Source organism: Ursus arctos, unplaced genomic scaffold, assembly GCF_023065955.2.
Source record: "Ursus arctos isolate Adak ecotype North America unplaced genomic scaffold, UrsArc2.0 scaffold_13, whole genome shotgun sequence".
Taxonomy (NCBI): domain Eukaryota; kingdom Metazoa; phylum Chordata; class Mammalia; order Carnivora; family Ursidae; genus Ursus; species Ursus arctos.
In genome coordinates this window covers 22416906-22440520 of record NW_026622797.1, presented here as the reverse complement: position 1 = coordinate 22440520, position 23615 = coordinate 22416906, and the positions used below count along the sequence as shown (strand labels likewise).

Below are 23615 nucleotides of genomic sequence, written 5' to 3'. Positions count from 1 at the left end.
CTTTCCGTTGAGTTTTCTTTTTCATTTTACTAACCTTATCAGTGTTTAAAAAAAGATTATCCACACTCCTTCAAGCCAATCGTCTAGTAGAAAAAACGAATGAAATCAGTTTCATTCATACTCATCTGGCATGAATTATCTCCCCACACGAAATATATTAAATTTAGAAGAGGAAAATAATGGGAAAAAGCCAATTTTATTTATTTTAAGATGTAGTTAGACAAGTACAATTTCTGCTGAGACTACAGATGAGATTCTGACTTCTGAGTTGCTCACGTACTGTTGCTGATATGGACCTCAGCGTGGCTCCCAGATACACACGAATGCATTCTTTGTGTCAAACTGGGCAAAATACAGATATTTGTCTACAAATGTATTCTCTGCGTTTTCTGTAAAATGAGATGTGTTTTTGACGACTCTATAAATATGTTGGCTGCTATTCCTCTACTTTTATTTAATAACTTCAGTGATGCCTAAATAAGTTCCTGGGTGGTCTTTATATTCATGGAGAACTTAATTAAAATTTACTTGGTTATTTGGAATAAAAAGGCACTTGGATGTAAGAAAGGAACACAGTATCTTAAAAAATTCAATAGCCGTAAGTAGCCATCTTTAAGTAAATAAATAAAAAGTTTTACTTTTAATAACAGAAAAATTATGTGTTGCTTTCAATAAAAACGAAGAGGGGCCTCAACATTTTTGACTAAAGATCTTTACCTACTGTGTATTTTAAGTTATGATTTTTCTCTCGTGATGATCTTATTTAATGAAATTATTCTATGAAAGATAAAAATAAAAAATTTTTAGAGACGCATATTTTATTATATATGTTTAGGTTTTTCCTGAGATTGTAAAATTAGAGATTTTTAGCTATGGATTTTAAAATTTTAACAATATAAAAGTAGTTTTAATGTTAATTATCAAAAAAGAGAGAGGGGGCATCTGGGTGGCTCAGTTGGTCAAGTGTCTGCCTTCCTCTTAGGTCATGATCTCAGAGTCCTGGATCGAGCCCAGCATTGAGCTCGCTGCTCAGCAGGGAGCCTGCTTCTCCCTCTCCCTCTGTTTCTCCCCCTTGTTGTGCTCTCTTGTGTTCTCTCTCTCTCAAATAAACAAATGAAAATCTTAAAAAAAAAAGAGAGAGAGAGAGAGAACAAGAGTTACCAATTTGGAAAATATGTCTGTTGTTAAGCATAATATATTTAATCATTCCGTAATTTTTAGATTAACCAAATCCAAAGTCATGAAAATTTGCAATTCACTTATTTCTTTTAATTTGCTACAAAAAGTCAAGATTTTTTGTGTGAATTATCTGGCAAAAGAAAAAATTCAAAAAGGGGAAGTTCTCAATTTATATTCTCCCGAATTGAAACATTAAAATTTATGATACCCCATTGTATTATATTTAGTATACTTCATTAATATTTGAAATTTACAGCACTGAATTCCTGTATCTAAGGTTTATCTACATGCTAAATGAAATGTATGAAAGATATCTTTGTTGAGCAATAACTACAGTTCCTACTGGATTTTTTTTTTTTCTGTTGGAAGATTGAAAGGGTGTTCAGAGAGAAGTCGGAAAGATCTAGCTTGCATGTTAATACATGATTCATTATTCTGGATTTATTACTCTGTGAAATGTGAAAGGAAAAAAACCTTGTAGATGGTGTCACTGATTGTTTTGTTTCCAGAGTATTAGTGATAAAAAAAATATTGCATGAGGTCAAAATTGTTAAAAAAAAAATGCTTGAGAAAAATCCCATCTAACAATGTGATGATCAGTATAAATAAGTTTTTCTTTATACTATAACTTTGTACTAAAAGGATATTTGTAATGTAACTACTATCTGAATATTTTACATGAGTTTTAGCATACCACACAGAGCTATTAAGTCATGACTTGAAAAGTATAATACGATTTATCCTTTGCATTTAAAATTAACTTGGCATTTAATTACAAACATATTTTAAAGAAAATAGTGTGGAATAATATTTAAAGGGAAGAAAATTTCTGAGGCTAAATAGTCTAGTAATTTACAATTAACTAGTTAAAGGTTTTCTTTAGATACTTAATATTATGTGATATATTAAGAGGCACTGCCGCCTTCAAAAAATTCTGTTGAAGTAGCTGGTGCTTTAAAACTGTAAATAAAATATTGTTTCCATTTCTGTTTCCCAATTCTATTTTAGGCAGTAATTGGTAGGTAAGATTTAATGGAAAGGGTACATAGAACATACACACACACACACTCACACACATGCCTTGTTTAACATATCTGTCATTGTGATATCCACTTATACTTCCCTAGTTGTCTTTGTGATAAAATAGATTGATGACTACAAGGATATTCACAAATCCCTTAAGATGATGAGGATATGAGGAAATGAACTGATTGTACTCCCCCTTCAAATAATTCCTGGTACCAAAGAGGCAACATAGTAGAAAGGTGAGAGGGGGATTAGAAAAACTGAGAGTCAAAGCAGCCCAAATAAAGGTCAGAATAATATATAATATACTAGGTTTTGTAGATGCAGTAGTAAATGCAGCTGTTCTTGTGCCCAGGGACCTCACTGTATATGAGGGGAGAAAAATGCTTAACAAGTAACTGAAGTTTACTTACAAGTAAAAGTAAGTGCAGAAGTCATGGTCAGAACTGATATTCAGCTGTTTTTCATGATCAGCCTTCCTGACCAGCATCTACTCTGACTGGTTAAGGCCCAAGTCCTAATTGTTATGGGTTGTCCAGTATTTTTTATATTGCCCCTGTTTACATGGCTTCTATGGGGATATTGTTACTTGAGAAACCAACTTGTAATGAGCTAATTTGTTGATATATAATGAGTACTATCAGAGGAACCAGGAGAATTGGTGGTCCACCTGTGTAGGAAACCAGACAGTGGTCTGAGCATGAATTAGAAGATTCTGATGAATCCCATTTTTAACCTTATCAGTCCAGTGGAGCCAAATATCCATCTCCTGAGAGGCTGGATCTTATCAGTGGCACGAGGTCTTTGGGCCATTTGCTAGGATTTCCTCCTGGCCCAGCACGGTATTTAGATAGGTACCACCATTGGGTTCAGGTCTTATTCAGGAAGACTCTTTTTCTAAGATGATTATATCAGTATCAACACAAAAGAGTTTAAACTGAACACTTTAAAGAACAATCTGATTTCTAAATTCTTGGGGGACTCTTCATCATAGCACCCAAGTACTAATAAGAGTTTTTGTTTGAATACAGTTGCTGAATGTTCTCCTGGAGTCCTGGGTTAGTTTTTTTTTTTTTTTTTTTTTTTCTGGACCAAACTACCATGTTTTTTCTGGCCAAAAGATTTAAAATCTAAACATAAAGGTTTATTTTTCATAAATATGTTTTGAATTCGACCTTCACAGGGAACATTTTAAGTGTCGTGATCAATGAGGTTTCAGGTACCTCTTTACAGAGAACTACTGTGATTATGTTTCCATGGTTGGATTTTTCTGAACCCATTAGCTACATGGGAATGGAGTGGTGGAATTAAGGTTTTGAGAATCATCACACCACCCGCTTACCAGAAATTCAATGAAAAACAAACATGAGTGATAGGTTTATGTTCTAGGACAGTATATTTTTAAAATGGTGTTTGTTAAGCCCTCTAGAGAATACATCAAAGGGAATATAAAAATCCAACTTTGAACAAGTGAACCTTCTTATAATTGGACTCTGCATCAAATGTTAAAAGATCAAATGGGTGAGACAAATTTAGATATAGGCATGAGATAGGTTATTTTCCCGGTGGGAACAATATATATCTTTGGATTGGTAAAAATAGGATATTAGGAAAATGTCATTTTCTAATCCCTATGTTATTTAGAAGTGTCCTTCCACCGTTCATTCCTGACATCACTTGAAAGCATCTGCTACTTCACTGTGCACAAAAGTGTACTTGAGTAACTAAATAACTTCCTCTCTGTGCCTCAAAAAATTCATGAGTCATGAGCAAAGAAATATGTAGTAGTGGAGCTTTCTTTTGAGGTATTTAGAAGGACTAGTTTCCTAAAACTTATTTAGTGGTAATATAGGAAATTTCAATATACTTGCATTAGTATTCTACAATAAGTTATTTAATGAATTTCTACTTGGCTAGATTAATCTGGAAAGATGTGCATTCCAGATCTGTTAAGAAAAACATGACCTTTAAATTCATCACCTCGGGCCTGTGAATTGATTAGGATTTGATGAAAATACATGTATTGATTTTTTTTTTCAATACAGGTCATGTTTTTCTTGGCCTGGTAAAAATACTAGGGTCTAAAATATGTTTTATATATATAGGCAGAACTAAAATGAGGGAGCCTAAGTTTTATGTCAAAGTTATAATCCATCACATTTTAAACCATTAAAGCCAAGATATTAAATAAGCAGCCCAGCATCCCTACGTAGTAACTGGAACCAGACTTACACCTTTGGCTTCTTGCTTCAGTAGTTATCACATCACTGCAGATTGAATGGAGATTTCTTTTTTGAGCATCCTCAATGCCTCCCGTTTCATTAGGGCACAAGACAATGAAATGATCAGATGTTACAGGTTGAGTTCTCGTGGTTCAAACTCTGAGATGGAGATTAACATGTAAGGGGTTTATCAGGGAGTATTCTTCAACCAATACCCGCAGGGAAGGAAGAGCAGGGCCGAGGGAGAAGCTGGGCTTCGAATGGCCACAACAGCCTCAGCAGATACTCCAGGGAGCTCTGGAGCTGAGGGGCCCATCAGAGTGGGTAGCGGGGGGCTGGGCCTTGTGTCCCTACTTTGGTCTGTCCCCAGATGGGGGCTGTACTAGGAAAGTGGTGTGACCTTGGGTGCAGTGTCTCTCTTTGGCGGATGGCAGTTTTGAGGGAAACTCAACTGTGAACTGTCAGTAGGCTGACTGTTCTAGCATCTGAGAGAAGGGGATCCGAGGGGCGTCTGACTACTGCTCTGTAGCACCCGTTACACCACGAGTAACTAAATAGCCATGTCATGTCAGCCACTGCCTGAGGTCCTTTATGGAGGATTTCACTCATCCATTCAGTAACCACAAAAAAAGGAAGCAATGTCTTTCCTTTTCTAAGAGGAGAAAAAGGGTTTAGAGGTTATATAATTTGCCCAAGATCCACATACAAAAGGCAAGTCTCCCTGACTCCAGAGCTCATGTTCCTTTCATGTTGCTGCTTCTTACGGTAAGAAATATGGCTGGAGTGGGTTATCTAAACTCTAAGATTCCTTGAAATCCTTTGGTTCTGGAGAAAGTTTGGATTAAATTAATTGTTACTAATACTGTGACTACCCATACTGCCCCCACTAGAAATAGATTTTAGCATGTGATGTTGACAAAACCAAGTTAGATGTGATCCCTGGCTTTCAGAAGTGTATGGGCTGGGTTATAGAAACAAAGTAATACATTAAAATGATACACAGAAATCTCCATTTTCTCATCAATAAAATCGTGACAACACTATAATTTTCAAGACTGTTACAAGAATTTAATTTACTTATGGAAAGGTAATTGTACGTGACTCAGATACCTTAGGCACTCTAAATTTATTTACTATGTTTAAATTTAGTAGAAGCATACAGATATTAGAGAATATTTACATTTACCAGAGTTGGGAAGCAGAAATGATTCTTATTTTGATTTTAATTCATGGTGTTCTCCTAGGCAAGTCTGCTGATATCTCTGGGCTTTAGCTTTCATATCTGAAAAATGAAGGGCATGTGGCAGGTGAACTAGAAGCAGTGATATCCTACCAAATGTTTTGGTGATAGAGATCCAGGTGGTTCAAGATGAAACAATGCATATAGTCAACAACTGGCCTTAAGTAGAGCAACCTTCTAGGTCAGCAAGTTTATGGCATCTCTGCTGTGGCTTCTTGTTATGTCTGAAGGAAATAATTTTCCTCTTTAGTACTTACAACGTGTGTCTTATACGTAATAAGTATAGGTCGACTAGAGCAAAGCAAGCATATTATATGAAATCAAATATAATCTCAGCTAGAATGGAATTCAGTTTAACTTTTATCACGAGCAGGAAGGAACAAAAAATGACTTGATGCTCTTCTACCATCTAAAACTCATGATTATTACAAAAAAATTATCTTGTAACATATATATTTAAAAATATATGTAATTATATGTATGTTAATATTGTATATATTTTGAAGTATGAATGTGTAGGGGATGTATGTCTGTGTCCTTTTTTCTTAATTTCCGGGTGTTTGGTGAATCCTTGCTATGTGCCATTGGGCTTTGGAGATTTAGAAGTGAACCAGGTAGGCATGCTGCCTGACCTCATGGAAGTTTTCTACATATATATCACGTATGTATTCAGAAGGTGTACGTATTATGGATACACATGTAAAACTTTTCCCTTTTTTATTCTTTACTGGTTTTTTTTTTTTTTTAGCTTGACTCATGAATTTGTGGTATTGAATTCAGAAAAAAAAATATTTGACAAGGAAAGCAAGCAAATAAAATTAGACGAAGGATGCCAAGGAAAATAGTCTTAAGTTTCAGAGGGTGTGCCACAAGATTTTCAAATCTCCCCCAAATCCAACAACAAAAAACCCCCCAAAACAAAACAAAACAAAACAAAACAAAAAAACAAAAACACCCCCCCCCAAAAAAAAAAAACAAGCCTTTCTCTATGTGGGTTGAATGTGTACTGGCATTACACAATGTCACAGTATGAACTCAAGATAAGTGGGTCATCTTAGAGATATCCACTTATTTTTTTCTTTCTACTTCCATTTTTATTGGATATAACCCAAAGAATCAAAGAGGAAGCAGACAGCAAAAGTCTCCCGCCCAAGCCATGTCCAAAATATATTTTATTTTACTTCTTTGTATTTCTTACTACCAGTTAGTTACCAAAGGAGGTTGACAGGAAATGTGATAGTTTAATCTGCCGTAACGCATTTCCAATTATATCTAACAAGATGGCACTCATCTTGCAATGATTTAATCACATCTTATATCACACATTCTTAGTGTAACATGTTCCCTCCCAGCCTTCCCCTAAAATCCTGGATCACATCAACTGAGCATTGACTTTATCTTTTCTTCTTCAATTTTTGTTCATCCACTAAAGACAGTGAAAGGATAAGCACATTAATATTACTTGGATGATACACAAAGTGGGCTACAATTTGATGTAGTTAAATCTTAACATTAAAATTTCTTGAACATTAACATTTGCCTTTATTAATGATTTTAATAGAAAAGTTACTCCAACTTACGAGATTTTTCTCACCCAAGCCTTTGTATTTCTGAAATGAGTGTACCCCCAGGCGTAGATGTACATCTTTTTACATGGCGTCTACATCACTCGAAGCCATGTAGAAAAGTCAAGCTGTGAATTGAAAGGCTGTACCTAACAATGACGTCATGAAGCAAATTGATTGAATTACACAGGATATAGTGCTGCCTTTGTCTTCCGCTTCGGCAGCCCAAATCGAATTGTTGAATAATGTGCTTTAGAGGACAGTAGTGTCTTTCACTGAAACACTGTGCAGAAAGTTCCAGCCAGTCAGTGTGCTATTTCTAGTCCAGTGTATGGAGCGTTTACATACTGAGAGCAGCTGTAAGGATGTTGGCATAGGAGCAACTTCAAAGCCAGTTCAACTAGAAACTTAGATTGGTATCCAAAAGAGCGTCTGTGAACTCTAGGTGTCTAATGTTCAGCTCTCCTGGGAGCAATGTTTAAATCTAGTAAACAAATGATGAGACAGGCTGTCCTTTAATGTTCTGCTTGTCTCACATTCTTCTGTGGAAAGGGCTTTGCTGTGTCTGAGTTGTTAATGACCAGATAGGATCCTCCATTTGTCAGCTGTAAGCTGTCTTATGCACAGTCCCATAGAACATTCTGTCTTATGTTGTAGCCAAGAACTTTGGCCTGCATCTTAAGATCAGTGGGATACATATATTTCTTACTGACTCTGTTTGTTGGGAGACAGAGAGAGTGACAGAGGAACTTCATCTGCATTGTCTGCTTTTGAATCGTGACCTAGTTTTATAGAAAATAAATGTATAAAGTATCACAAAATAATATCCATAAAAATATTTTTGATAATTTAAAAAATGATTCCTTTCAGGCAAAAATCACATATATGTAAACTTTTGACATCACTTTATAAGCAAAAATTGACTTTTATTAAAATTTCAGTTAACTTTGTTTTTTGGCCCATTTTGCATTGTGAGGCTAACAGTCTTTCCACATAGAACAGTATCACACTGGCTGGGTGGTCTTTCACAAAAATGCCTCATGTCTTGCTCATCATAAAAAACTGAAAGTCAGCTGATCACAAAATCTGCATTATTTTTTTTTTAAAGATTTTATTTATTTATTCAAAAGAGATAGAGACAGCCAGCGAGAGAGGGAACACAAGCAGGGGGAGTGGGAGAGGAAGAAGCAGGCTCATAGTGGAAGAGCCTGACGTGGGGCTCGATCCCATAACGCCGGGATCACGCCCTGAGCCGAAGGCAGACGCCCAACCGCTGTGCCACCCAGGCGCCTCCACAAAATCTGCATTAATCACAAAATATTGGAGGGAGAAGAAAATCATTTTGATTTTCTTAAGTAGTGATTCAATTCAAATTACCTGAGTAAATAACTTTCAGAAAGATATGTTATGCAAATATCTCCTATTTACTTTAACGCATTATTGAAGAATCCCCAAGTCTAAAGTTTCTCATCTTTTTTGGGGTTGAGATTTGGTGCCAGGAAGACTTACAGTCTTCCCATCCTATTCCCTTGCCTGGAAAATTGATGTATATATGTATCCAAAGCTTTGTATTTATATTGGAATCCCAAATGGCCATTGTTTGTAAAATGGGACTGTAAAGGGGACTTCCCTGTGTCACTGTAATCATCCCTGGGGCGTGGTCTGCCTCTTCATCAGTGTTATTTTGGAGTGGGGCAGCTCACCTGTGTGCTATAACTTGTATTGAACCAGAATAGTGCTATACCTGTTATTATTCCAAAGTCATTGTCCTTGAGAATACCCTTCAAAAGTTCCCTATTCAGTGTTCTACATGGGCTCATGAAAGGAATCTGTATGTTAAAATAATGTTTCTCCTTTTCTCAACACTGCACAGCTGAATAGTAGTCAAGAACATAGAAGCAATCGGACAGAAATTTCAAGCGATCATTAAGCCCCTCAAATGGTAAATGAAACAGACGTTTGCAGCTTGAGCATGCCTCCCCTCTCCAGTGGCAGTCCGGTTTGCCCCAGTTCAGACCTCTGGGACACCAACAAACTTCTGTTCCTAGGTCTGTGCCTCCAGTTGGAAACATGCTGCATGCACTGTTTGCTCTGCAGACCACCCAGCCCGCCCACTTGTGGTGGTTTGGCCTTCTCTCGGGCTTGCCTGCAGGTGTGACCTTATTCACCCACCTATGACAAGTCACTCTCCCATTTTTCTGGAGTTTAAAAATACAAGCGGCCAAAAGAGAGTAAGCAAGTAGATTTTTTGGCTATCCTGGAAATTTATAATTATGAAGTTTGGTGACCTTCATGAACTTTCTCAAGGTGTTTTTGCTGCAGATTTTGTGATTAATGCGGAGGACCCCTGGGGCATCGGTGAAGCACTTTAAATGTGGAGAAGTTGACTGGGTTGCCTGGAGGGACATAACCTGCCAGAGGCCCCATGAAGTCAGCACCTACATTACCTCATGCCCATCCCGGGGCAATTTGAAATTTAGATAAACATTTTGGCAATAGTGTGGCAAACCAAAATTCAACCTTACTTCTCAATAGATGTATTAACTTTATAAAAGTAATAAACTGTTTTGCTTTTGTAAAGTAAGCTGGTAGGCATCAAGAGCACGCTAGTGCAGCTATATTAGGTAGGGAGTAGGTGATTTTTTCCCCCCATGTAACCACACTCTAAATCTTTACAATCTGTCACAGATTGTTCTATTAATTCTAAGCCAGCAGTATTCAAAATAGCCTAATAACTACTGTTAGCAAGATGTGGAAATTTTCTTGAGCAGTCGGAATATATCCCAGAAGCCAGGATGTTTGCTGACCATTAGCCCTACTTCCATTCAGCCTGTATAGGCTGCCATATGGCTCAAAGTAGACAAATGAACACAAACAGGCTGAGACTCATGAATATTCAAAAAGGCCCTGTTTCCTCATAGTTCCGTGAAAGAAAGCACATTCTTTTCCTCAGGGAAGCACCAGACATCTTCATGACTCTCCTGGAAGCTTCCTCCTACTAAAGCCAGCGATTGAAGCTCTACTGTGTGTGAGGCTCTGAATCTATCACCCATACTGGGATTTTAGAGGTAGAAAAGACATTTCTTTCAGATGTGGCAGCCAGGGCCTCAATGGCTAGTGACTAGCTCAGAGTCCCATGGTTGTTAATGGAAGAGCCAAGACCAGAACCCACTGTGATCCACTCATGATATGACCAAATATTCATATAAACATTATTTCAGGAGGAAGCCAATGGTGTCTTCTCTCATCTGGCACAAAGGAATCATTCATCAAATGCTAATTGTTGTTAGAGTTGTTACAATTATTACTTCTCTATTTCTATATATATGGGTTTAAATGGCTTATACCAATACTTTGTGGGGCGCCTGGGTGGCTCAGTCGGTTAAGCATCTGACTCTTGATTTCAGCTCAGGTCATGATCTCAGAGTCGTGAAATCAAGCTCCATGGTCGGGCTCCACGCTCTACTTCTCCCTTTGCCCCTCGCACTTATTCTTTCTCTCTCTGTCCCTCTGTCATAAAAAAAAATTACCTTGGAAGGTATAATTTTACATCTGGAAAGGATTTTGAGAGAGCTTCTAGTTCAGCATCAAGAGTATATTGTCGTTGCCATAGTGTTTATTTTTTGAAGATAATAATATTTTTTATCAGGTCTTATGATTTAGCTAGAAAGAAGTTGGAAATAGAACTTTTTAAAGTTTAATTTCAGAGTGTACTGAACAAACTTAAGAGAATCTATTTCTCTTTCTCCTTCCCTCTTTCACACAATCCTCAAATATATTATTCCTGAGATCTGTGTGCGAAGTTGACATTATATAAATATTTTGAAAAGTAATTCTAGCGATGGATGAACTTAAGGCAGTTAGACAGCATATTTAAACAACCTATTTATGTATAAAATGGAAACTTTTACTGCAAAAACATTTTTATTTTAAAAATCTATGTTATGGAATTTTTACATCAGCCCTTTCTTATTCCCAAAATGTTTACATAAAAAGTATTCCATAGAGGGGCAAAATTATCACTTAATTTGCTCCAAACCCTTCACTATTTAAACTGCTGCCATTTATGTAAACAAACCGGAGTGGTTTTGTTGTTTTTGTTGTTTTTAATGCCCTCAAATTAAAGGCTCATTTGGAAAATTTGAGCTACGGGGACACTTATTCTGCCACTGCCATCTTCTTCCCAATATATTCTCCCAACTTATTGGGAGGGCAAAGTTCTTAAACCAAAACCTGTTCTAGCTATTAATTTCAGGTTCTTCACCTGCACCACATAACATGCCATAAATTAGAAGCCATAACCTTTGACTCCGACCTCCGATTCTGACCACCCTCTGTTAACCATATGTAAAGACATCGAAGAGAAAACTGGAAATGAATGGAAGTAGGGGCCCAGAAAATGGAACGAATGAGTGAATGACTGAACTAACATGATCTGAAGCATTGCTCACATGCTATGAAGTAGGAACCACAATCACAATGACGCTAAAAACTAATATCATTTGAGCATCTTCCTACCAGCCAAGTACAGTCCTAGTGTTTTATAGGGATATCTCATTAGCTGCATGCATGTGCTCAAGAAGTTGGTAATGTGCTGGTCGGCCAATAATGGTATCATTACCTTCATGGATATTAGAACTATAATCAGCTTTAATTAGGCTAAGACATTCTCCACTCATGTTGGTAATATGTAGCAATATTTTTCTGGCTGATGCCAACATAAACCAGTTTTACCCTGCAGCGCTGCCTAGATAATCCATAGGGAGAAGTTTTCTGTGACATTCTCAAGCGAAGTGAACATGAGGTGAGCGTTTGTTTTTTGTAGTTCCCTCAGTTTTTCATCAGGGGTAATAAAACATCTAAGATCACAGTAAGACAGATCTTCGGTGAACTCTAGATTGGTCACTTGGCTGCTTTTAGATCTTACCCATCAACAGTTAGGCTCTGCTGCAGGGAGTCCTCGTAGAATTAATCTTCCAACTGCTGTGACGACTATTCTCTCTCCACAAATGAGCCGCCAGGGTAGTTTGCTGTCTCTTTCTTCTTGTCTCCTGTCATGTCCTTTGAATGAGGCTGCAGGGACTCTTAGAAGGGGCTTTGTTCATTGGTAGTTTTGTGTTGTTTATAAAAGGGTAAGGATTTAAAAAACAATCCGTGCTAAACACAAATCTGATTATTTTACTTTCCCCTAATTAAAGCCTCTTTATTTTCTCTGCTGCTCTTACTATAATCTTTCATTTTCTTTAGGATGGCTTGCAGAATCCTGCAGAATATAATTTTGGCCTACCTTGCCATCTTTATCTCTTCTTTTGCCTCACTTTAGATACCACATTTCCATGAAACTAAACTCTTAGAAGTTACCCGAACAGTCATGCTCTCTTTCCCCTGCTACCCTTTATACCTGTTGACCTACTGGCCAGAACACTTTACTTTTTCTCCTCCTTACATGGCCCACTTCTGTGCAGCATATTTAGGTCTTAGTTTCTTTCTCATCTGTTAGAAATAGCACTGTTTCCATAAAATCTAAATCCAGGTGATTGCACACATCTACCTGTTCAATCAGAGCAATTTTCACATTGTGCTCTTGCTGTTTACTTATTTATCTGTATTTGAAATAATCTAGATGTTCCATAAAGTCAGAGATTGTATCCTGTCCACGATATGCTTGATATTCACAGTGCCAGACACAGAGATGCTTAAGTATTTATCGAGTGAATGGATATGGGGGAATGGGAAGAGATGAGTAGACAGTGTGAACAGGACCCTATGGGTGTTTTATGTGTCATTCAAAAAGCTTGTCCTTTTCGGGGTGCCTGGGTGGCTCAGTCGTTAAGCCTCTGCCTTCGGCTTAGGGCATGATCCCAGGGTCCTGGGATCGAGCCCCGCGTCAGGCTCCGTGCTCCACCGGGAGTGCTGGGAGCCTGCTTCTTCCTCTCCCACTCCCCTGCTTGCGTTCCCTCTCCACTGGCTCCCTCTCTCTCTGTCAAATAAATAAATAAAATCTTAAAAAACAAACAAACAAAAAACAAAAAACAAAACAAAAAAACTTGTCCTTTTGGATCCTAGAAAAGATTTTGAGTTAGAAAAAGTGTATTTTTACATGAGTTGGAGGTGATAGGACTATTGACAAGGAAACTAGCTAGTGAGCTTTCTGTCCGAGAGAGAAAAGATGCGAACCTTAAACTAAGTAGCATGGGGATGAGATAAGGGATGAATTAAATAATCATGAATAAGATGACACAGCCCTTGACAAAATATTTGTAAAGGTAGGGGAGAAGGAAAAATATTCAGAGTTCTACTTCGGATGTTTCTCACACTACAAACAATTACAAAATGGATAAAAACAAATCATTTGAAAAATGGTGTTTGAATTGAGGGATCTATGGGATATCCAAGTGGAGACATTGAGTAGACATTCGCAAGTGTGGGTGTGGTGCTCGTAGGACAGGCATGTCATCAGCGTTTGGACATAATGAAGGCCTGTGTTTGGATGAGATCATCCAGAGAGACTGAGTGTAGAGACAGAAAAGCTGAAGGGAGAGGAGGGCCCTGTGAAGTATTGCCTTGAGGCACCCTTGGTTGTAAGGAACAGAAATCTGCTGAAAGTGGGTCAAGAGAAGTGAGATTGTAGGTGTGAGTTCTTGTCTTAGCATTCAAGGATAAGCCACAAAGAATAGCTCCTCTCATTGACTTCTGGGCATGGAACATCTAAAATTAAAGTCTCTCTGTTTCTCAGAGGTCTGATTTTCTCTCATCTCTCTGTTCTCCACATTTGCTTTCTTTCTCTTTTCTCTGTCTGCTCATCAGTGTCCTTCGTTTGCAAGTTGGCAAGGTTCTGCTGTCCTTGAATTCATAAAACTTGGGCATTCTATTTTTCATCATTCTCTGAATAATTTATCTGTGTCCCTAACTTCACATTCTCAGAGGGAGAATCTGACTGAGAGCCAAGCTCCTGATTTGGTTCCCTTCATCAGGGGTTCTTCCCTGGGCTGAGGGTACCAGTATGACTGCGTGAGATGTGGGAGGGGCAGATCCCTCTGGCAGAAGGTGTATGTGTGGAGATTGTGAATAGCTTCTGTAGTAGGTTATTATTTAAAGGAGCACTTCTCAGATGTTAATGTACTTAATGAATCACCAGAAAATCTTGTTAAAATACGGGTTTCGTGTAGTAGGTCTGGTTGATTCCATATGTCTAACAAGCACCAGATGATGCTGAAGCTGTGGTCTGAGGATCACACTTAAAATAGCAAAGACTGTGAAGGCAGTTAGAGCAGGGGCAAGCTCAGAGAGGGCTGAGAGAAGGGCAGGAGGAGAATAAGGAGAAGGTAGGAGCTATGAGTGGAGAGACTCAAGAATCAGGGAATGTTCAGAGGCATCGAATGTTGAAGAGGGTGAGTGAGATAAAATTGGAAACCTCTTTAGTATAAATCTGCCCAGTGTTGTGGATTCTTCCCAACAGTGTTCGGAAGCTTACGTAGTAGAGAGCAAAAGGTCCCTGGCTGGATTAATTCAGAATTGGGGGGTTTGCAGTGCAGGAATATGGAAAGGGCTAAGAGACTTGAACATATTAACCAGAAGGTAGCTTGAGTGATGGGCCCTGCAGCTTTAGTTTATTTAAAATTATGTGTTGCCTTTAGATTGTTTTTTTTAACAGCTGGAGAAGGATTCAACCACTGGTTAAGAGAGAATAGTTTCCCATGAAATGTGGGTGGCTGTGTGTGCGTATGCATGCACACGTGCTTGTGTGCGTAATCCCCTTGCAAGGGAAATGTAGCTACGTAATAAAGTGAGTCTGGACGGATCTCCAGCAGTTCACGTGTTTGGGTCCAGACAGTATTACTTTCCCAGCTACATATGGAATGTTCTTATGCTCCGGTGGTTATGGAAAGGCAAGACTTGGAGTTTAAACAACACTGTAGAAGATGGAAATGTATCTGAAGGTGTGGTGCATGTGAATCTCTTTGGAGAGTCAAAAAAACCTGTCAGGCTCCATGGTGCTTCATCGAGGAACCTTCAGCTTCTTGTTCATTTTCTAACTACGTCAAACTGAATTGAACTGATTCAAGTAAAGCGCTGCCCCTTTCCACTAACATGCAAGTCATGGGATGGCTTCAGATTCATGGTGCCTCCAAGGAATGTCTTGAGGCTGAAACATCCATAGTGGGAAATCAAACAATTTTCTGGCTAACTCTGGAGAAACCTGTGTTCGAGGAGGAGTTTGGGAGCAAATTGATATCCTTGCTTGGCTGCTGGAAATTCCAGCAGGAGATTGGAATGACCAGTGGAAGCCTGGTTTAGGAGGGAGCCTCCCCTCCATGGAAATGCGATCTCTGAGTGCAGAGCTTGAAGAGGAGTGGTGAGGGTGGGCGGGGATGCTCGCCAAGTCTGTCACATTCACAGATACGCAGATGTCACAGCCAGACTGCCTTCGCATTCCTTGCCATCCTGAAAAAATATGCATAGAGGCCTGAAATCACTGAGATTTAAACACTTACTTTGATGACTATATATGTTATATATAGTTCTGTGTATTATCAGTCAGTTCATCCATGCAGGCATCGAAAGTATTATCTCTGACAGCTCAGGGATGTTGTGGCTGCGTTGTACTTGATCTGGAGAAATCCTGCGAGGCTGCTCCTGGCTTTGGGATGATTGAGGCATTAGAACAGGTCCTGGAATTCTCAGTTGTTAACCTTTCCACTTAATCTTCAGAAACCACCGAGGCTCCTAAATATTTGAAACCTTTTAAGCCATTAATAAACCTCATTCGTTAGAATTTAATATACACATAGATAATTCAAACAATGACTTTGAGTAGATGCAACCTGAGCAGGCAACGTAAGCAAATTTTCTGAGCTGATTTTCACCAGCAAGGTTTTCCAACAGATTCATTAGCAGCAGTTTGAGACACAGTCAAATAAAAAACAAGATTTCATTTAAATGCATTTGTTCTGCTCATCGTTTAACACAGTGGAGGAAAAAGTTATTCCATTTACAGATCTGTGTTGAAAGCGGCGAAAATGATTTCTTTTGATTTATCTTTTGGAACCTGATATTCCAGCCTTAGATTTTAAAGGACATACTGTTTGATTTTGGGGGAAGGACTTGAAGCAAGGGTGGGATAAGAATCCAAATCTCTGAGATAAAACAGCGACGACAAAAAACACAGAAGGTCGTGATTATTAAATCTGGGTCTAAATGTCACTTATAAATCGAAATAGGCTTTGGCACGACTGGGAGGTTTTCAGTCTTAGATTTGAGTTTCTTTGAAGAATAAAGTTTTGTGAAATAAGCATAAGTAAATTATTGCTAAATATTTGCAAGCATAGGCGAGAACCGAAAACTTTGCTTTTGTAGGTTTATAGGTGTGAATATGTTAGGACATTGGTCTTTGAAAACAATTTAATCCAGATATTTTGAGTATCTTAGAAAATATGTTAATTCTGGTTTTACCAAGACCAAATTCCATGGCTACTTCAGTAGTCATCTTTTTAAGTAGCTGTGACTTTAAGGGGGGACTCATTAAGTTCTTAACAAATTAGCTCATTGTATAGGAATCGATTAACAGTCACAACTGATTGCTCTAAATGGGCAAATTCAAATCACCATATTGTGGAAACTTTTCTTTTCCCCTAGAAAAACACTAGACTTACATTTAGAACAGCTGGTTTGAGTCTTGGTCCTCTTATCAATTAGATGTATAACTTTGAACAAGTTATAGAATCTGTGTTAGCCTTATTAGATTCATTTGAAGATGGACATGGTGCTAATTCCCAGGGTTGTTATTGATGTCAAATGAGATAATATCTATGAAAGCCCTTTCCTGTGAAGTTATCTACAAATACGATGAACACAACGATACTGTGCCTAGTTTAATTGATTTTTCATCCACCTAAGATCATCGCTATTTAGTAGCACTCTCTAACTGCTGCCTAGTGACTTTAGATGAGAATCATAGAAGAAAGCTTTAAATGGTTTTAAATGAATATTATGGTGTTTTTCTCTTTCACTTTTTCATCCCAGTGAGGGCCGGAAGGAAACAGAGATTCTATTAAAGTGGGATACTGTTTTCATCTTTGAAGTTATTGATGCATGGATTTTGCATTATAGTAATGATTAACGATAGCCAACACTTATATGGGGCTCCCAGGACCCTTGGTGCACTTATATGGTGTGGCTCCCAGGACTTTCCAATATTAACCTATCTAATCCTCTCAATAACCGCGGGAAGTGGGTGCTTCTATTGCCACCAGTGTGAAATGAAGGTAGTGAAACTGGAGCAGATTATCTTGTTCAAGATTACAGAGTCCATGTGCTCAGTCAGGTCAAACATTCCTGTACTTTTCACTCAGCTCTTAGGGAAGAATTTGGCAAAAAATACACACATCAGGATAAAGGAAGTCATGAACATTACTTGGGTTTTGGATGTAGGGGATGGCGTTTTATTTTGGAAAAATGATGGTGCGTCATGCATGTTGAGATGACAGAGATGACACAGAGATTGTATCTTATTTTCCTTTCTGTTTTTCTCTTTTGATCTTCAGTGCCTTTTACTGGGTACAGTGTTGTTAATTTACTAGGATTACCTCTCTCTCTAGGGCCCAAGGTACAGCAACAGGAAGCTAAAGGGTCCGAGAGGACCATTGTTCTCAATCTTATACTATGCATGAAACAATTGGAAGAAAGAGCCCCAAACCCCCATCCAAAGGGACATCGCAGAGCTCATGCCCTGTCTTTTCCTGACTTGGACTTTGGCTTAGTTTCATATGCCGTTTTAGTCCTTCTTTAATTGAGACATGATTTACGCTATTCATTTATTTATTCACGAATTTAACAAACTTTATTGGAAGTCTTCCGTGTGTACCAGAGATGCAGGGACGTCCTGAGGAGTAAGATGGGGAACAGAATAGTACGTACTCTGCTTGTGGGGCTCAGAGAATTGTGAGGAAAACAGACAATAAGCAAATAATGTCACAAGTGGAAGTAACACAACTGCTGTGATTGGAGGTGCAGAGAGGCACAGGGTGCTCCAGAGGTGCGTGAGAGAAGGCGTTTGGCGAACACTTGGTGATCATAATTTGTTTTCCCCCCTCTATCTTCGGCCCATATAAGACCTTGAAGACATAGGAAGGGAGGGCAAGTTAGAAGGAACTGCTGGGGGAGCAGGGGGTCAAGGATACGGTACATAACGCAAGGTGGCCCCTGGGGAAAGAAAAAAGAAAACCCTAACCTGCGCGGTGTAACATAGCTGTTAAGTCCTTGCATATTATCACTGTATCATAGAAGAAGTAGTAGTATTTGTAGTAACTACCATGTTCAAGGAAAGTTATTGCATATTTATTCTGCTCAACCCAGTAAATTTAGAGTGACTTCCATTAACATAGTTAAAGTGTTTTATTGTTTTAAAGTGTGTGTATACGTTTTATGGTGGTTTATTTATCCGGAACATTGAATACATGAAATTAGTGCCTATACTTATACAAATATTTAAAAGAAACATGAATATTAATTGCAAAAGCACCACCAGACAAAGACGGTAGACCTTGGTTTCTTGTTCAGCTGGTGACCAGGCCCTGGAGGATGAATAATTGAGAAATAATAGATTGCTTTACTTTTCTTCCTACCTCTTCCTGCCATCTGTCATTATATTATTTGTTTATCTTTGGGCCCAGAACCGAAGTGTCAGAATCATTCAGACATAGACTTTTGTCTTCCTTGCTGATTAATATATACTATTTAGAATAGTGCCAGGCATGTAACAGACACTCAATAAATATTCACTGCATGAATGAATGAATGAGATAATCACACAAGCATAGACTCAGCCATTGTAATGAACAAATGAGATAAGTGAAACTATTTTCAAAACTATAAATATTCCACACGTACAAGGTGATGCTATATTTTTTTTGAATTTTAGAAAAAAGTACAATTTGTCAGAAGATAACTTATTTGCTTATTTATTTTGTATTAGTAGATTTCTCTTTAAACACTTACTTCCTAAGTATTTATCTTCCTTTACATCCATGGTTGTAATATTGACTTCTAACTTTATGGTTCTATAACTCCCTTACCCAGTGCAATTAGTCTCTAGAGTAGAGATTCTTAACCGAGGCCAGTGAACCTTTGGGAAATCCGTTGTTGCCTCCTGGGACCTCCTGTACTCCCTAAAACAGTATCCCAAGTGTCGTGGCTTCTGTGCATTTGACAGAGTTACTGTCACTTCCATCAGATTCTTAGAGTATGTGACCCCCAAGTTTAAGAATCATGGCTCTAAAATTTTCTATTTTTCTTTTACTTTTTTTTCCTCTGCTGCTTTTTCCTTCTCTCTTCGAGGTGGTTTCATTCTTCTTTTCATTAGCATGATTGTACTTTGGTATTTTAAAATGCTTACCGTTTGATTGTCCCCAGTGTGTGGTATTCTCGGTTTATTGTATGCCTCTGATCCCCGCCCTTCTCTCTGTCTCTCTCTTGTCTGGCCAACAGTGTGGGGATGTGCCAACTGCAGGGTTATCCTATCCAGCCCTTCTGGGACATTTACTTCTCCGTGCTACCCTAACGACTACCCTAACAGCCAGGCTTGCATGTGGACCCTGCGAGCCCCCACCGGCTATATCATTCAGATAATGTTCAATGATTTCGACATTGAAGAAGCTCCCAATTGCATTTATGACTCGTTATCCCTTGATAATGGAGAGAGCCAGACTAAATTTTGTGGAGCAACTGCCAAGGGCCTATCATTTAACTCAAGTGCGAATGAGATGCATGTGTCCTTTTCAAGCGACTTCAGCATCCAGAAGAAAGGTTTCAATGCCAGCTACATCAGAGGTATGTAAACCAAAGGCAGTGCCAACCTTCTGCTTTCATTTAACATGTTCTACAGTAAACACCAGGACCAGAAGAGAGAGTCACGCGCTTTTATGTGAATGTGAATGATTAGGATTAGAATTGAAGGGCAAGAATCTGTTAATATTCTCTGAACCTTCTCATTAGCAATATATAGTTACCAGATCCAAAATCTGGTTACAGTAGAGATGAATTTGTTTATATTGTTTATATGCAGAATATTTAAAGGCTGCTTGGAAGATATGGTAGGTATTCCACAGCTAATAATTAAAAGCTGTAATTCTGACAGCTCTTCACTGAACGTTTAAAGCATTCCTATTCAGAAATCATTTTATTTTAGGCTTTTAAGATGTTGCCCTTTTAAGGAACTGTGCTAGGGGACAAATATAAAAAATTAGCATATAAATTAAAATAAAAAAGAGCTGTTTATAGCTAGAGCTAATAAACAACATAGCCTGAGGAAAGCCCCTCAAAAATGACTAATGAAAGGAAAAAAATATTTCTGTCAAACATATTTCCCAGATTCTGGCACATTGAAATATTTGAATAATCTCAGTCTCTTTAAAACCTCTCTTTGCTTAAGGGAAGGAGACTCAAGCTTAAGTCGATGTCATGTCTGAAAGAAAGAAACGAAAAAGAAAGGCACCATTATGAAAATGACCCCCATTATTATAAATTGTGTTTTCGGTGGCAGAGTCATGTATTGTTTGTGATTGACATTAGATGTATGTGTGGTTAATTGGAAAACGTGCTTTAATTTTTCAAATCACGTTTTAAAAATTGTAAAATATTATAGGAAATTGGAAATAAAAAAAAAAAAAAGGATAAAGAAGTCCAAGTAGACTTGCCAATATATCTGTAACGCAGCCATAACCACAAATAAAATGTGGAGGGACATATTTCCTTTCAGCCCTTTTAATAATACATGTAGAATACTGGGTTCATATAACGTAAATATCCTTTTGGGTAAAAAGACCTTTCAAGTTCTTTATATTTAAAAAGTAAACTAAAATCCATGACTTTATTAAATTCCATCATGGACTTTTAACTAGAATATTTATATTAAAGTGTTGTTTTTACCATAGACCTGTTCTTGGTGTGTATTAAAAAAATATTCAAACTAGCATTCCTATGAAGCTAGCATTAAACAGAATTTTTGAGGAGGACACTTCTGTCTCAATCAATACATATTTCATGGTGTCTATTATATTAACATGAGGTGAAATCCTTTGTATTTAATAATTTCACATATGTCACAGAAAGACTAGGCTAATGCATTTTATTTGGTATTTATTATGCAGATGATAATAGTGATCTGTATTAGTAATCAGTAACATTAGTAATCAATTCTAGCTATATATTGACTATAGCAGGCACTGTTCTAGTGCTTTCCAGGTATTAACTTAATTCCTATTGGCCACCTATGCGATAGGGGTCATTGTCTTTCATTTTATGGATGAGGAGACTGAGGTAGAGAGGGCTGAAGTAACATGTTCAAGGTCACACTCCATTTTGTGGAAGAGCTAGGGTAGGAAGTTGCATTATCTGCCCCTTTTATCTCTGCTCCTTGCTATCCCTCACAAAGGAGCTCAGACACCCTGCTGTAAAAGAAATATACCTTACAATTCCATTTTTATTTCTATTTTTTTATTACACTGCTTCTCCTTAATAGGGTTATCTTTACCTTTGTTCCTGAAATAGCCTGGTGATGGGGAAAATGAATAGGATATGGGGTATCTGAAGGGGAGAGGGTACCATAGGAGTGTTTAGGAAGAGTAAAAGGCTATTAATGAAAAATAGAACTATTAACTATTATGTTTAGAAAGTTATTTGAAAAATAACAAATTTCTGAAAATCTTAATGTATAAACAGAGCTTTCCTGAAACAGTAGTTTCCTTTATTTGAGCTTTGGGTTGGTTGTTTTTTGTTGTTGTTTTTTTTTAGTTCAGGGATTAAAAAAAGATACTTATCAACTTGGTTGGCTATAACTCAGAAGGTTTGGTGTAAGATCGCATCATGATTACAGTTAATGTGAGTGGGGTGACATATTGTTAGTATTATTGGTACAAGGTGATGGGCTGGTGATAGAGAGTCATGAAAGAGGGGTGATGGGCCAGAAGTCAGTCAGTCCAGAGTGATGGGGTGGGGGTGGGCATATCAGATGTTTTGCATCTCATTAGTTCATACTTGAAGTGAATACATTTTATCTGTTATTATGTTTTGTCCTAGTTGCTGTGTCCTTAAGGAACCAGAAGGTCATTTTACCGCAGACACTAGATAGTTACCAGGTATCCGTTGCCAAAAGTGTCTCTATTCCAGAACTCAGCGCTTTCACGCTCTGTTTTGAAGCAACCAAAATTGGCAAGGAAGACCATGAATGGATAGCTTTCTCCTACTCAAATGCATCCTTCACACAGTTACTTAGCTTTGGAAAGGCCAAGAATGGCTACTTTATTTCTATTTCTGGCTCAAAATGCTTCCTAAACAGCGTGTTACCTGTGAAGGATAAAGAAGACATTTTCACGGAAAGCTTTGAGCAGCTCTGCATCATTTGGAATAATTCTCTGGGTTCTGTTGGTGTGAATTTCAAAAGAAACTATGAAGCAGTTCCGTGCGATTCTACCATCAGTCAAGTTATTCCTGGAAATGGGAAGTTGTCGTTAGGCTCCGGTCACAATGAGATGGCCTCCCTAAAAGGGGACATTTATAACTTTCGACTTTGGAATTTTACCATGAATTCCAAAGTCCTCTCCAACCTCAGCTGTCACGTGAAAGGGAATGTGGTCGACTGGCAAAATGACTTCTGGAATATCCCCACCCTAGCGCTGAAAGCAGAAAGCAACCTAAGCTGTGGTAAGTCTGGGCATATCATCCCCCTTTTGTAAAAAGCATTATTCTATGAGTGTTGGTCAACAAGAAATCATACACACGTATATGTGGCTATGTATATGTGTATTTGTGTGCGTGTGTGTGTGTGTGCATATATATATATATATATATATATATAGTTGTCATTAATGAGCTTTTGAATTTTTAAAATGTTATATGTTCAGCCATATATAGTACACATTTGATTACAAGCGTTCTTTATTCAATCAAAGCTTTTGGTGCTACCATTTTAAAGTTTTCCTTATGTCATAAAATGTCACACAGTTTATCATTGATGTAACAAAAGTTATAACTGTCATACCTCAAATAGAAAGGTTAACACTGGGACTGAAACAAAAGAAACTAAGTTACTGTGTTTAGTCACAGAGAGGATACAATAAAAAGTTGATCTTTATGAAATTTCCATTATGTTATTTAAATAAGCAACCACCATTGAACAAGAATGGTATTTACTCAGCCAGGATAACATATCAAAGCTGTCCATTTTATGGAAAAATCTTTGATAATCAGAAATTATCAAATTTTTCTTTGAACTTTTTCCCTCTGTTTAAAGATGAGCATTTGTTGTTTGTTTTGAATACTCCTAATGGTTGCTCTTTGAGAGACTTTAAAGGTGATATTACTGGAAGTACCTAAATGCAAAATATT

General features: G+C 37.8%; 1 protein-coding gene across 5 annotated transcripts in view; it reads left to right on the top strand.

The window, feature by feature from the left end:
- The window catches only part of ADGRG6 (adhesion G protein-coupled receptor G6), a 132903-nt gene that overhangs the window by 43028 nt on the left and 66260 nt on the right, over positions 1-23615 (top strand). For all 5 annotated transcript variants that reach the window (XM_026504916.4, XM_026504915.4, XM_026504918.3 and 2 more), the window contains exons 3-4: positions 19719-20060; positions 22308-22931. In XM_026504916.4, coding sequence (XP_026360701.2) covers positions 19719-20060; positions 22308-22931 — 966 coding nt within the window. The remainder of the gene's footprint in view (positions 1-19718; positions 20061-22307; positions 22932-23615) is intronic.